The sequence below is a fragment of the Cynocephalus volans genome, chromosome 7, assembly GCF_027409185.1.
Source record: "Cynocephalus volans isolate mCynVol1 chromosome 7, mCynVol1.pri, whole genome shotgun sequence".
Lineage (NCBI taxonomy): Eukaryota > Metazoa > Chordata > Mammalia > Dermoptera > Cynocephalidae > Cynocephalus > Cynocephalus volans.
Window position 1 is genome coordinate 118,426,325 of NC_084466.1, and position 15,301 is coordinate 118,441,625.

At 37.7% G+C, this 15,301-nt stretch overlaps 1 protein-coding gene across 2 annotated transcripts; it reads left to right on the forward strand.

Annotated features, from left to right (window-relative positions):
• The first annotated feature begins 804 nt into the window (after positions 1-804).
• On the forward strand, positions 805-14,316 carry LIPF (lipase F, gastric type). 2 transcript variants are annotated; one of them, XM_063102890.1, is made up of 9 exons: positions 805-909; positions 1,078-1,195; positions 2,075-2,273; positions 3,367-3,476; positions 7,642-7,778; positions 9,287-9,433; positions 11,331-11,402; positions 11,826-11,897; positions 14,080-14,316. In XM_063102890.1, the coding sequence occupies exons 1-9, from the start codon at positions 805-807 to the stop codon at positions 14,314-14,316; spliced, it is 1,197 nt and encodes a 398-aa protein (XP_062958960.1). The 2 variants fall into 2 exon arrangements, with proteins under 2 accessions (XP_062958960.1, XP_062958961.1); XM_063102891.1 differs by having other exon boundaries at positions 2,174-2,273.
• Positions 14,317-15,301: the final 985 nt, after the last annotated feature.

The following is a 15,301-nucleotide window of genomic DNA, read 5'->3' on the forward strand; positions in this document are numbered from 1 at the left end:
TTCAATGAAGTAATGTCTCAGCAAAAAATTAAAAGTGCAATAACTTTCCTGAAATTATATTCATACATTACTTCAGTTATGGTAGCATTTGAGAAGGTGATGCAGCTTTAAAATCCATATAATGGGGCCGAGCCCGTGGCGCACTCGGTAGAGTGCTGCGCTGGGAGCGCGGCGACGCTCCCGCCGCGGGTTCGGATCCTATATAGGAATGACCGGTGCACTCACTGGCTGAGTGCCAGTCACGAAAAAAAAAAAAAAACGACAAAAATAAATAAATAAATAAAATCCACATAATGACTTCAAATCAATAAATATTTATGGAGTGGCTCATAAATAATATTAGAAAACATATTGATAGGTTTGAATGCATGTTATATTGAGATTGAGTCTAGGGGAGATAAATGCTCACACAGCGTATCCCCCCACCCTCCAACTTTGGGCTCTCAAAATACGTTGGCAAAAGTCTTAAACATAAGGCATAATCAGAATATGATGTTATGCCAGACAATTGGAAGACTTTTTTGCCAATTAAGATTCCTTTGATGTGACTTGAAAATCAAATGAGAAATGTTCTCAAACAAAAAGAATCAGACAGTGAAAACATGTTAAGTATTAAAAAGCCTGTGCTGACATTCACATGTTCTGGATTTATTATTGTTCAACTGAATTAAATCAAACCCAAGCATTGTTTTTTTTGTTTTGTTTGCTTTGCATGAAATAAAAATGGATACAAAAATGAGTATTATGAAAGTGTAAAAGGTTATCCATGGCATGGGTTATTCTTTTGTTTCAGGCAGGTGCAAAATGTGGTTGCTTTTAGCAATGGCAAGTTTGATATGTGCAGTTGGAACTACACATGGTTTCCTTGGAAAATTAAACCCTGAAAGCCCTGAAGTGACTATGAATATTGTAAGTAACTGGGGGGGAAACCTACTAAACTGAGAGATATTACCATGATTTAGATTCATAGTGGGTTTAAGCTTTAATGTGATCAATTAAAAATAATTAACAATATCTATTTATTAGATGCATTTAAAAAGCTAACTAAAACTTAAAGTTCTGGGTCTTTCTCATCAGAGTCAGATGATTTCCTACTGGGGATATCCAAGTGAAGTATATGAAGTTGTGACTGAAGATGGTTATATCCTTGATATCAACAGAATTCCTTATGGGAAGAAAAATTCAGAGAACAGAGGTATAACCTCCTTCCCTTCCTTTCTTTTCCCCTCTTTTCCTTTCCTCTTTCTTCCTCTCTCCTTCCCTCTCTCTGTTCCACCTCCATCCCTCCCTCCATCCCTTTCTTCCTTTTCTTTCCTTCCATTTTCCTCCTTTCATTTCTTCCTAAGGAATTGCTTATTCTGTAAATTCAACAATAACTAAGCCATATGTCTAGTCTTCGAGGAGATCAAGTCAAAGAGATAGAGGAATAAACAGATTATTATAACATGTGATAAAGTCAGTGCTACAACTGTGAACATGATATTAAGCTAGAAGTCCTAATGGAGGCAACTAATCCAGCTAGGGAAACTCAAGGAAAGCTTTCTTGGAAATAATAACTGAGCTGAGATCTAGAGAATTAGGAAGAGTTAGTCAGGGTGTGTTCCACAGACAGGGAGATGGAGAAGCAATTCAAGGCTTATATCCTAAACAGATTAAGGTCATTTTTTCTTAGTACTGTACTATTAAAAATTCACTTTTCTCTCATTGTAGAAAAATTGTGAAGTTCAAAAAGAATAGAAATAAAGACTGCCCATAGCTTTACCATTCAAAGTTCACCTAAACTAACATTGTGTTGAATTTCCTTAGAACATAACTTTTTAATAACTTTATTTTGAGGTATAAGTGGCATACAAAAAACTGCACATATTTAAAGAAAACTATTTGATCAGTTTTAGCATCTGAGCAAATAACCACCTGGGAAATCATTACCATAATTAAGAAAAGATGTTCAAAAATATTCAGCCCAATCAAGGAACCATTTAATTCTAGTTGCATGAAAGTGTGTTTCTATCTTCATGTTTACCTTAGAATAAGGAATAAGTTTATAAAGTTTTTAAACAATTTTCTTCTTCAGGCCAGAGACCTGTTGTGTTTTTGCAGCATGGTTTGCTCACATCGGCCACAAACTGGATTTCCAACCTGCCCAACAACAGCCTGGGCTTCATTCTGGCAGATGCTGGTTATGATGTGTGGCTGGGGAACAGCAGAGGAAATACCTGGGCCAGGAGAAATTTGTACTATTCACCAGACTCAGATGAATTCTGGGCCTTCAGGTAAAGAAAAGGGACAATTAAAAATAAGCATCAAGTTTGAAAAACATGACATTCTCCCCTTCCAATCCGGTCTCATTTTAACAAATCAAACTTTAAGTAGGAGGAGAAGAAAGACATTTTTATTGTAATCCCTTCTTGGATTCTTCTCTATACCTCATTCCCATGGTAGCTTTTCCTTCAAACTCTCTCTGATCTCAGTACTGACTATTAGGGGATCCCTGAATATACTTTTTAAAAAGGAATGAAAAATATGGGTGAAGCAAGTAACTTCTCTGCCACTGGCCAATTCCAAAAGGACAATCCGTATGGATTCAAGAGGGATGTTAAAACCCAGCTGGGGATGAGAGAGCAGCAACCCGAGTCAGCATCAGCAGTAAAGGAGATTGGAATTCAGACACTATGGAGAGATTATCAAAGCTTTCCTATCACTGGCCGCCTTGTGCTTTATTTCTGGAAATTCCCGATAGAGGTGGAGAACAGAAGAGGGTTTGACTGAGGATGCTGAGGCACAAAAGTGCTCCGAGAATTCTAGGAGCTGAAAGGAAACCCCTGTGTCCTGAGCATAGTGAAGAAGAGAGAGAGTGACATGAGAGGAGACTGGAGGTGCTGACAAGAGCCAGATCAAGCAGGGCTGTGTGGGCGATGGGCAGGGCCTTGGAGCTCACTCTACGTGCAATGAGAAGCCATGAAAAATTTTAAACAGGGGAGTGGAATAATCCAGTTTTCAGTTTCAAAATATCATTCCGCCTGATTCATGAAGAATAAAATAAAGAGGGATAGGATTCATATTACATGGCACTGGAACACAGCATATAAGTGATTGTTAAATATGACATTCCATTTCAGGGATAGAGATGACTCCCACCTGCAGATACTATCTTGTTTCAATTAAATCGCAGCTGTAACACTGTGCTTCCAAAATGATGAAGCCACCATGGAAGACACTTGATATTCACTAATGATCTATGATCAGCAATGTTAAGAGAATCTTGTTTTCTATGTTCCAAAGGGATCCTTAGCTAAAAATATGTCTGAATTTTAGAAACTACGGCAAGGAAATGTATTCAGTAATGTCTTTTTTTTTTCCTTCCAGCTTTGATGAAATGGCTAAATATGACCTTCCATCCACGATTGACTTCATTGTGAAGAAAACTGGACAGGAGAAGCTACACTATGTTGGCCATTCCCAGGGTACCACCATTGGTAGGTAAAAGCAGTTAAGGCCAGGTAGTTTAGTTCTTGTAAACGCCTTCCCAGGGGCTATGGCAGGCATGCTGGTAACCACATTAATCACTTTCCATTCATTATGTAATTTATTCCTTACAACAACCCAACAATATAGGGACAATTATTATTCCTATTGTATAGATGGGTTGACAAAGCAAGGGAGTAAATAATTTGAGCAAGGTAACATGGGTTATTACCAGTAGGGTGGCACATATACCAGCTCAGGCAATTTGACTCCCAAGTCAGCATCATACAGCCTCTGGACTGAATTTATTCCATTCATTCAGCCGAATTTATGGAGCATCTGTGATGTGTCCAAACAATACAGCAATAAATAAAATAGATTAAAATCTCTACCTTTGTACCACTTATAATCTAGTGCAGGGAGGCAGAGAAAATACCAAAAATTAAAAAGTAAAATATAGGGTATATTAAATAATTGTAATGCTATGAAGAGAAAATAAATCAGGGAAGGTATTAGGGAACATCAGAGGGGTTCACAGCAATTTTGGATAGGGAACATGAGAAAACACTCTGCAGGCAAAGATATGAAGGAGGTCAGGGAGCAAGTCCTGTGCTTACCTGGCAGACTGATGTTCCAGGGAGAGAGAACAGCAAGTGCAAAGAACCGGAAGCTGAAGCACACTTAGCACATTTGAGGTACAATAGTGACGTTTCCTCTTGTGTAGATAGATCAGATTGAGAGACAGAGACAGGGACAGAGAGAGAGAGAGAGATTGAGAGAGAGACAGATGAGCTCACAGGGGCTGGGAAGGCAGACTTTTCAGGGCTCTTTGGCTGTTGCAGGGATTTCAGCTTTCACTCTGAGTGAAAAAAGGAACCCACAGAAGAATTTTGAATAGAAGAGTTACATGATCCGTTAACAAAATCTTTTCAGTTGCTGAACAGGAACAAGGGCGGGAGCAGAGAACCAGTTAGAGGACTTACCGTTAGAGTAATCCATGCAGGGGATGATGGTGACCTGGCTGAGGGAGTGAGGTGGCTGTGGAGATAATGACACAGGGCCAGGTTCTAGATATATTTCTTAGATATACTAAGGCATTTCATAAAGTTTGTGGAAAGTAGAATTTAAAGACATGAATCTTTACATGAATTTTTTGCAATACATCATATTTTCGAGGTGGAGCTGACAGGATTTGCTGATGTATTGGTTTGGATTGTAAGAGAAAAAGAGAAGTCAAGGGTGATGCCAGGATTACAGCCTGAGCACCTAGGATAATGGGGATGCTGCTAACCAAGGGGTAAGACTGTGAGAAGAGCTGATGTGACGGGGGAGCAGGAGCTCAGCCTTGGACCACTAAGTGCTGGGTGCTATTGGAGATTCAAGTGGAAGTGTCAAGCAGTCTATTATATACACAAATGTGGAGTTCAGGGGCAAGGACTGGGCTGAAAATGCAAAACAGGGGTCATCAGAACATGAGACAGGATGTAATAACCAATGAAGTGAGTTCAGATAGAAAAGAGGAGGGAGGTCCAAGGTCAAAGCCTCGGGCCATTCCTTAATTTAAAAAAAAAAAGAGAAAAAGAAAAAGATGAGGAGAAATCAAGAAAAGAAACTGGGAAATAATGTTGACAGTGACAGAAGGAAAGCCAGGAGGGTCTGGAATTCTGGAAGTCAAGGGGAGAAAGTGTTTTAAGAAGAATGTGGTCACTGTGGAAAAGGCTATTGATAATAAAGCCTGAGAACTGACCATTAGATTTAGCAGCCTGGAAGGTAGGGGGGCTTTTATAACAGCAACTTTGGTGGAGGGGTGGGGATGAAAGCACAGCCAAGTGAGCTCAAGACAGCATGAGAGAAGCTGTAAAGGTAAGAAATAGGGTTGAAGCAAGAGAAGGGAGTGGGGAGTCGTATGGGAAAAATCATGGCTTATCTTGACACTGGCCCTCACTCTCAGCTGATGACCCTGCTTCTGACCACAATTCTAAGTAATCAGAATGTCCATATACGGACACATGCAGCGAAGTGTTGGAAATTAGTAGTGGGAGCTTGTGAAAGTTCTCTCCCCATGGCTTGTTCATCCTAAAGCACAGATCTCAACTAGAATTTTAGACGGAGAAAGAGTTCAGTGATATAGCACTTACTGATGTCCTTGTCATTGTGTATTGGTCAGATTCCCAAGGAGATGGGGATGAAGCACTTTTAGGGGAAAGGGCAAAAAGCAGGGGTTGGCAGAGGGAGAAGTTGGGCTGTGAAGCAGTCTGAAAAAGGCCTCTGCAGACTGTATGCTCTGGCTCTCCAGAGACTTCCCTAGTGTGCCTGGGGGACCCGGCCTTATTACCGACTGTTGACCAGTCATTAGACACAGCAAGAGAGCAGAACTTTGGGCAAAGCTGGCTCAAAATCTGCATCAACCTATGGCACACTCCCCTGCCTTTTTGAATAGCACACATTGAGCACAGTTTAAATTTTTCTCGATGATCTAGGGTTATAAAATTATCGCATTAAAATGCAATGTGACAGCTTTCTTAGGATTTATTGAGGCGAGTAGAACTGCTTGTCCTGATATCAACCTACTACTACTGTTGTGATGTATTTGAATTTTGAATATTTCCATTATTCTTTCTCATTAGTGGACACCTTCTTACTGCTGTCACCATGCTCATAAATATCTGGAAGTCATTTCTGCCTTTGAACTGACATATTCCAATCTTCTGTGTGCTGAGAAGTTAGATAGGTACCCTTGTTAGAACTGTATCTGAAATAGGATTAAATTCTGAGCAGGCACCTGAGAAGTCACATGTCCTGACAGTGCAGGGACCTATTGATACCCGTTCAGGTTCCACGAGTACCTGAGTCTTGCTTACTCTGGGTGAGCTGCTGGCTGTAATCTACAGAGTTGAGACAACCAGATACAGAACCCCTTAATACATATGGTGCTCTTGAATAAACCATTCTTCCTCAAATAGAATCAGGTGTGTATTATATAGGTGAGGTAGTTGTCTAGAGCTGAAGTATTTTTTCTCCCCAGGCCATTCTTGAGTCTCATCAATATGTCATTATTAAAAGTGGGAGGGCTTGTTCTATGTAGTTAGACTGTAAATAGTTTAACTTTATAATCACTTGGTTACTGCTAATATGCTACTGTTCATAAAACCAATTAATTACAGATGGGCTGAGTATATTCACTGGGCACAGATACTTAAATTCTCTTGGCTACTCATTTATCAAACATTTATTATGTACCAAGTATCATGGTAAATTGTTTACATGATTCACCTCCTTCAGTTCCTAAACAACCTAATGAAGCACTCAAAACTATCCCCATATTTCAGATGAGGCAACAGAAGCTCTTAGAGTTTATATGACTTGTCCAAGGCCAAAAAGTTAATAAACCACAGAGCTAAGATTCAAATCCAGTTTGGTCATATTTTAAACTTCTTTCCACTTATATATTCTACTCGCATTAAGCATTAATTAACTCATTTGATGAGATAAGGAACTTAAACTTATCAAAACCTATATGTCATATAAATAACTAGTTTTTGTTACCATGGTATTATTCTAAATTTGTCCCATTTTCTAAAGTCAGATAAAAGTTTATTATAACTTTTTAAAAGTTCTAGATTCATGTTCCCATAGAAAATTTATGAAAATAAAACAAATATACTAAGATCTGATCACTTTGAGCAGGCAGAAGTACCAATTTCTCAGGTTGTCTCAGATGCCATCCTTGGTAAGTCCAACGTAATGTCACACACACAAAAAACAAAACAATGAACATGCACACACACACACACATACACACACACACACATACACACACACATACACACATACACATACACACACACACACATACACACACACATACACACACACATACACACACATACACATACACACATACACACACACACATACACACACACACATACACACACATACACACACATACACACACACACATACACACACATACACACACACATACACACATACACATACACACACATACACACACACATACACACACACATACACACACACATACACACACATACACACACACATACACACACATACACACATACACACACACATACACACACACATGCACACATACACACACACACACACACACACACACACACTTCTTCACCCATTCCTTGTTTTTTTCAGGTTTTATCGCCTTTTCTACCAATCCCAACCTGGCTAAAAGAATCGAAACATTTTATGCATTAGCTCCTGTCGCCACTGTGAAGTATACAAAAAGCCTTTTAAACAAACTTAGATTTATTCCTTCATTCCTTTTCAAGGTATGTAATTCTTTTTCATTAGTTGAATACAAGATACTCAGTTGCCTATGGATTTCAAAGTGATGGAAAGAGAGCAAAAACACCTGATGGGCAATGATGTTTATATCCAAAAACGGAACTGAACACATTTATTTCTTCAACAGCATTGACCATGTTTGAATCTTCTCTACAGCCTGTGAGATCCTCCTTCATTTCTTTGTTCGTCATTAGCTTTGTGTGGGTTAGGACTGCCTGGGAGCGCTTTTTGCTCCTTCACACATATTTTATTTACCAAGCACTCTACACAGCTGTGTGAGGACTGTGATTCCACTCCTGGGGTAGGGAAGGGGAAATAAAAACAAAACAAAATAGTCAAATAAGAAGCCTAACCCACCAGGGTCATAGAAACTGGGAAGAGGAAGGACAGGAAAGAAAAGAAAGGGAAGAAAAAAGAAGAAAGAGGGGAAAGAAATCAATGATTGAATACAGCAAATACTTTGAGGTTCCTCATCGAATACTCTTGGCTTACCTAAGGGCTCTTTTTTTAAAGAGCTCCTTCATCTTTAAATGGTGGTTTCATAGGACAGTAGGGTGGTTTTCAATAAACCATAAATATTAAGTTCCTTATATGGTAGGCATCCATGGTAGGGGATCACTCTTTACTTTTTCCAGTGCTTAATACCAATGATGTCATTTTCTTTTATGGTTTTGTGCTGTGCATTTCATTTCATTCTGTATTGACATGTATGTCTACAGCCTGAGACTTTAACTATAGTCAAGCTACATTTGTAAAACTTTTATTCAAAATCTAAAATTTTCTGATGACCCTGAGTGTATTTACCGACTTCATTGATTTATCATTGATTGCATTGATTGTACTCAAAAAAAAAAAAGCATTCAACCTCAAGTCAGAGGCTTGGGTCAATATTCTAGATACAATCCAGTTCAAATTAGCCCAAGGTCCTGACTATTAACGTCATGATTCTTCATGTATTAAATGGAGATGATAAAATGCCTGCCTTCCTCAAAAAGAGTTGGGGCTAATCCTTTCTATTCTTAAACAACTGAATCTCATTTCCTCTCTAAAAGCTTTGCTGGAAATCTGGCTCACAGTCACCATCTCCCCTCCTGTTCTTTTCACAATTTATTGCTGCAATTGCACATCTTGGAACTTAATTATGACAGTCTGCCATGTTGTTTCATCATGTTATTCCATGATGAATAAAACTCTTATTATCCCAACTAGATGGTAGCTCTCTGTGTCTTATACTCCTACTTCCTCTCAGCAGCCAGTAGTTATCAATGCAACAATAGATCCCCACTATTGACATCTTCCCTGCCCATTTCATAGCTTTATTGTGGGGATTAAACGAGAGAAAGTATTGGAAATTCCTAAAATAACATATGGAAATAAGAAAATATCATCAGCCTATAAAAATCACATCTGTATGAGTAGATTAAATAAAATAATGGGTCTTTTCTGCAGCTTGAGGGCTGCAACCCTCTAATGATGCTTTTTTTCTTTTCAGATTATATTTGGTGACAAAATATTCTACCCACACAACTATTTTGATCAATTTCTTGCTACTCAAGTGTGCTCCCGTGAGACACTGGATCTCCTTTGCAGCAATGCCTTATTCATCATTTGTGGATTTGACAATAGGAATTTGAACATGGTTTGTATGCATCATGATTTCTGTTCTGAATGTTTTTAGCAACATATTTGATTACTTGTTTCATCATCATTTTGAAATGGTAATTTATAAGAACTAGGAGTAGCTGCAGAATTGTGTTCATGATATCCTGATAAACCCAAGAGAAATCACAAGTCATTGCTCCCAATTTTGTCACCTCCAGCTCCCTTTCATCACCCCCACACCCCCTAAAGTAAATAGATAGCATGTGGGGAAAAAAATAACAACTCACTACTCACTGTGACCATCTAAATAATTGGTGTCACATTTAAATTCTGAGGGAAGGGAACTATATATTTTAGCAGGCTTCTCTGTGGGAAAAATGTCTAGGCATTAAATAAATGTTCTTATAAATGATTTTAATGCTGATAATAATTCTCATAATATTATAAAGCATATTTCAGAGCAGCGATTTATGTAAGACCTTGCCCATATTCTTTATCTACTTTTTCGCTCACTTTGCATTGAGCTGGGGTTTTAAAACATACATGAGAAAATGCAACATGTTCAAGTAGTTAGTACAAATTCAGATCAGCCTAAATTCAAATCCTGTCTTTGGAACTGACTTAAACTCCTCTGTCTTGGTTTCCTCACCCACCAAATGGGCTGTTATGAAGATCAAATGAGCTAATATAGGTAAAGCATACAGAACAAAGTACATAGCACATAGTAATTTCATGTTTTGCTACCATTACTAATATGCATAGATAACTATCCTCACTCACAATTGTCATTTTAGTTATTTACCCTTGAACACCTAGGAAAATCAAGTTCATTGTTAAGAAAGTATAATTCTATGAAGTGTTGTAGTTACTGGGAACACATTGGTGAAAAGACAGACATGGATCTTGGATTCATGGAGATCTAGGAGATTCAGTTCTCTTTCTCAATACTGGTGATCATCTCTGTGCATAATACATACATATATATATATATACACACATATATATTATAATAATATATAATATATGAAACTTTCACTGGTCCCCACTTAGGACAATAAATAAGGACCCCCTTTCCCTCTCTTAGAAGGGAGTCCCTCTCCATGATTCTGGGCATATTTGTCATTCCCTATGTAGACTCAAACAGAGCACTTCATCACACTAAGAAAAGGCAGTACAGATAACTGTATTCCATCAATAAGAGTCTTACAAAAAAAAAATAGTTAAATAGAGATACAAGGAACAAACGAAAGTAGAGATATTGTCTTCTGCCTGATAATTATGTAGAGAAAGACTTTGGTGCCTTGTGAAGATGGTCAATTTGTTTGACTCCATCCACAGTCTTCTCTACAGTGGCATTAAGACCCACTGTGAATTGGCCTACACAATCCAAGAAGGGGACTCCAGTTTGCTGCCTGGAGTCTGAGCAAGGTAGATTAGGGTCCCAATAAGATAGCATGATTAGGAAATACATATCATGACAGTCATGCATATATTAGTAGCTTATATATATTAAAGTTCTGCAAAGCAAGAATCCTGTGTGTAAATGTTTAATTTATGGTACTGTGGCTCTGGGCAGAGAAGAAGAAAAAGCTGAGAATTTAGACTCAGAGAGCTGGATTAAAGTCTCTGGCTCTACTCTGTTACTATCTGTGTGACATTGGATATTTCTTTAAACTTCTTTGAGCCCCAATTTCCATTTTGATAAAATAGAGATAAGTTCTTCTCATCGAGTGGCTACAGATTAAATGAATCAACACACATGCAATTACACTTTGCAAATTCTAAAGTAACGTGCAAATGTGTTGCTCATATTCTTTCAATAAATGTTGCTCTTCAACATTTTACCTGATCAAAAAACTTAGATCTTAGTTGTTTCTGAGAAACTGAATATGTGTTTAAGTGTGCATGTATATATGTGTGTGTTTGGTTTCTAGAGTCGCTTGGATGTGTACCTGTCACATAATCCAGCAGGAACTTCTGTTCAAAACATGCTCCACTGGACCCAGGTATAATTTCTCAAATACTGTCAAAACCTATTTTGTGAGCCTGAACCCTTTGCATTTACCTAAAGCACATTCTTAAAATATTCTATCATATAATCCTAGCAGGTGATTTTTCTGGCATGTGACTACCATATGAAAATAACGATCAATCCATATGAATGACGATCTGAGGAAAACAGGTGCTTTGGTAGCAAAAAAGGAATGATTTTTATGACTTAGTATACAAGAAAAATTACTTCAAGCAAAGCTGCATTTAAACTTGCATAAATACCTTGTCTTCAACGATGAATAATCTTGAGAATGAGGAAAATATTTTCTCATAATTGTTTGAATTGAAAATGAACATCTTGGAAATGTTCTAGTTTTATTTTTCACATAATAAGGCGAATTTTTATGTCTTTATATTTTTAATTTTTTTTATCTTAGGCTGTTAAGTCTGGGAAATTCCAAGCTTTTGATTGGGGAAGCCCGATTCAGAACACGATGCACTATAACCAGGTAAGCTTCTTAAAGTTTAAATTATTCACATTTGAAAGACAAAAATATAAAAGGCTAAATAAAAAAATGTGATAACCATGCATCTATTTTCGAAGAAAGATGTTCATGTCCATTCTCCCATTCTCCCACGTGATTGTGCCCCCATGTTCCAGCTATGCTCATTCAAGCTGTCCCACAGCGTCACACCCCCACGTGAGGAACTTCCCAGAACTTACCACCACCCACTGCCATCACGTAGACTTACCCTGCATCCCAGTCCCCCAGCATGCTGTTCTTTCCTTTCTTAAGTGCAATTAGCTGATATAATAAACTAGTAATTCTAACTGTTCGTGAGATGGCACTGGAATCTCTGATCTTCTTAAAAAATACCCTCTCCTTTATTGAGTGATTTCACTGGAACACATTCCCATATAGAAAAAAAAAAGACAATGTACTTGCAGTTCAAGGCTGGAAACATTTTTTTCAGCAGGCAGGGGACTTATGGAATAAGCAGATGTACGGAGCAGTCCTTACATTTGTTGTAGTACAAAGAACAAAGAATCCACACTTCAGAGTTCAACTTTCCTTTGGTCAATATGAGCTTGGGCAATAATTTCTTCATCTCTCTACCCAGACTCAGAGAGTTATTGATAGGATTTAATGGGATAATACCAATAAGCCCCTAGCTCAGGGTAAAGTCTCAGGTTATCACGGACTAATTCTGAACAAGTACCTTGCATTAATTTGAATCCTCTCCTCTTCCTCTTCACCTATACCAATTTTTCCGTCTATGTAGTACCTGGACAACTCTAGCAATTTTCATCTGTTACCATGACTCAAAGTTTAAAAGGGATTCATATGTTTTATAACAATATCCTATGTATACAGAAAATGCATCCCCCCTTATTTTACATTTTTGATGTCTTTAAAGAGATTTTCAGAGCACCGCAAGATCGAACTTTTGTTGAAAATGTTTTTTCCCAACCCTCACCTCCTCAAATCCCCCAAACATAGTCTTGCTTTGAATTTATCTTTCTAGCAGGCTGTAATACTAGTAATCAGAGGACTTGATCTTAAAGGGCCAGGTGAGACCTGGAATACCCAATTCCCAAGTCCACCCTCTTTCTAACCCAGCCAATAACAGTTCAGATTGGTCTTTAACTAACTGAAGCAGTGACACCAATGTAAGAGCCAGAACTAGCATGTAGGAAATTCTTTGAACAATGAGATGTAAGTGAAAAAAAAATGGACTTATAATTAAGGATATTCTCCACACTATTTGCTTTTCCTCCAATATATAAGAGAAAATAATAGAAAGTGTTAAAATACTAGAAAGAATTACATATGATAACATATTTTACTATGGCAAGTTGGCTATTACATAAAATGAGAATAGACAAACTTTTAGTATATTTGATTAGTATTCTTAAAAATATGGTCTAAAAAATTTAACAAAATTCTTTCTAGACAGTGAAAAAATTAGAGATGATTCTCTTGTTCCCTTTCCTGTTTTATGAACTTCCATAAAATCTATGTGTAAATGGTGATTTTCTAGAAATAGGAAATGGGGGTGATGATACCATTTCTCTAAACTTGAAGCAATAGTTTTTAAAATCAGGTAAATATTCAACAATTACAGCTATTTAACTAAACCAACTGACCTGTCCACTGACAATACCAGGAAGTCAATGCAAAGCCAAAATAAGCCAAGACATTTTGAGATCATGGTTTAGTGTGTTTGGGTAGAAGCAATCTGTTACAATTATGATCTAATCAAATCCACTTCTTTCGGCTTGAGTTGAAATCTAGGTTTTTCATTTGCAAGGATTGTTGTCTAAAGCCTTGCTATTCAGAGCATGGTTTGGGACCAGCAGCATCAACATCACCTACAAATGCACAATCTCAGGTCTTGCCCCAGAGCTACTGAAACAATCTTCATTTTAACATGATCCCCAGGTGATTCACAGGCCCATTAGAGTTTGAGAAGCACCGGTCTAAAACATACTGCGTTGACTTTGCTCTATGGATAAAGGTGACTTTCTCTAAGCAATCATCTATAAAAAATGTGTATATACATATATATTGAAATGTAAAATTTACCTATAAAACTAAGACAGTTAATGTTATATGATCTACTTAAAGAATTCTTATTGGTTTTAAAATTCATTTACCTAAACCCTGGCTCTTTCTCCTGTGTTTTTAGCCCACACCTCCCTACTATAATTTGACAGCTGTGGACGTGCCAGTTGCAGTGTGGAGCGGTGGCAATGACTGGTTGGCTGACCCCCAAGATGTTGATAATTTGCTTCCAAAACTCCCCCATCTCATTTACCACAAGAAGATTCCTCCTTACAATCACTTGGATTTTATCTGGGCAATAAATGCCCCTCAAGAAGTTTATAATGAAATTGTTTCTATGATGGCAGAAGACAAAAAGTAGTTCTGGATTTAAAGAATAATCCATTTAGTTTTTCAAAATACTTTCTTCTCTCCTACATAGTTTTCTGTAATGTTTAAAATGTAGTGCTCCTTTCTATAATTTTGATTTTAGAAATATACTGGCATCAACAAACTTCCCATTTGCCATTTGGAATTTTTTTTTTTAATTTAAAGAATTTTTATTTTTCACTTAGAAATTTATCTAGAAACACCTGAGAGAACACATTCCTGGGCAGGTGAAACTTCTCTTCCCATCTTCCCATTCAGTCTCTTCTAAACTCCACTTCAATTATGAGCCATGAACCATGAGTGTTGCCAGAAGACAGTCCTGGGGTTGAATATTGAGTCCTCTTATGTACACTTGACACTGAGTAAATTGCTTTCTATAGTCTATGAAGTTCACTCTCTCCATCAGTACAGGGGGGACATCACTTGCTCTTTTACAAGTGTAACCCCATGGAAAGGTCAATTGGGACATAGACTGAATCAAGGTCAGCTCACTTTCACTTCTCAGGAAAAGAACAAGAGTAGGTTGGGAAGCAACAGGCAACCCCAACCCCAATTTGGAAAGTTGGAAGGTAAAGGATGTGCTCTATTATTATTACTATTGTTCCTCCCTCATCTCCTTGGACCTCGACCATGAAACAGGCACAAAATAACCAAACTACTTTTGAAATTGCTGCCACTTTCCTGGCAACCACAAGATCCAGAAACAAACATTCCCACTAATGTATAAATCAGAATGTACAACTGCCACCAGTGGGTACAAAACAAACAAGCAAACAAACAGAAGAAGGTTCCTCCACACTTCCAAAATTTCTGGAATGCACAAACCTTACGTGGGAGATTTTATTAGCCCCTCAACATTGTGACCTCATATTGTATGCAACTGAGCTTTTGGGATCCCACTTATCATGGTATAATATGGTTTAATGTACAAAATATAAATGAGATAGAGTATCCTGTGCCCAGCATAATATACAGAA

What these genes read in the sequence shown, in the direction of transcription:
- LIPF (XM_063102890.1), top strand. Translation starts at nt 805, where the DNA reads ATGTGGTTGCTTTTAGCAATGGCAAGTTTGATATGTGCAGTTGGAACT. An exon ending in TTCCTTCATTCCTTTTCAAG is followed by an intron (nt 7,779 to 9,286) that starts GTATGTAATTCT and finishes TTTTCTTTTCAG; the next exon opens with ATTATATTTGGTGACAAAAT. An exon ending in ACACGATGCACTATAACCAG is followed by an intron (nt 11,898 to 14,079) that starts GTAAGCTTCTTA and finishes CTGTGTTTTTAG; the next exon opens with CCCACACCTCCCTACTATAA.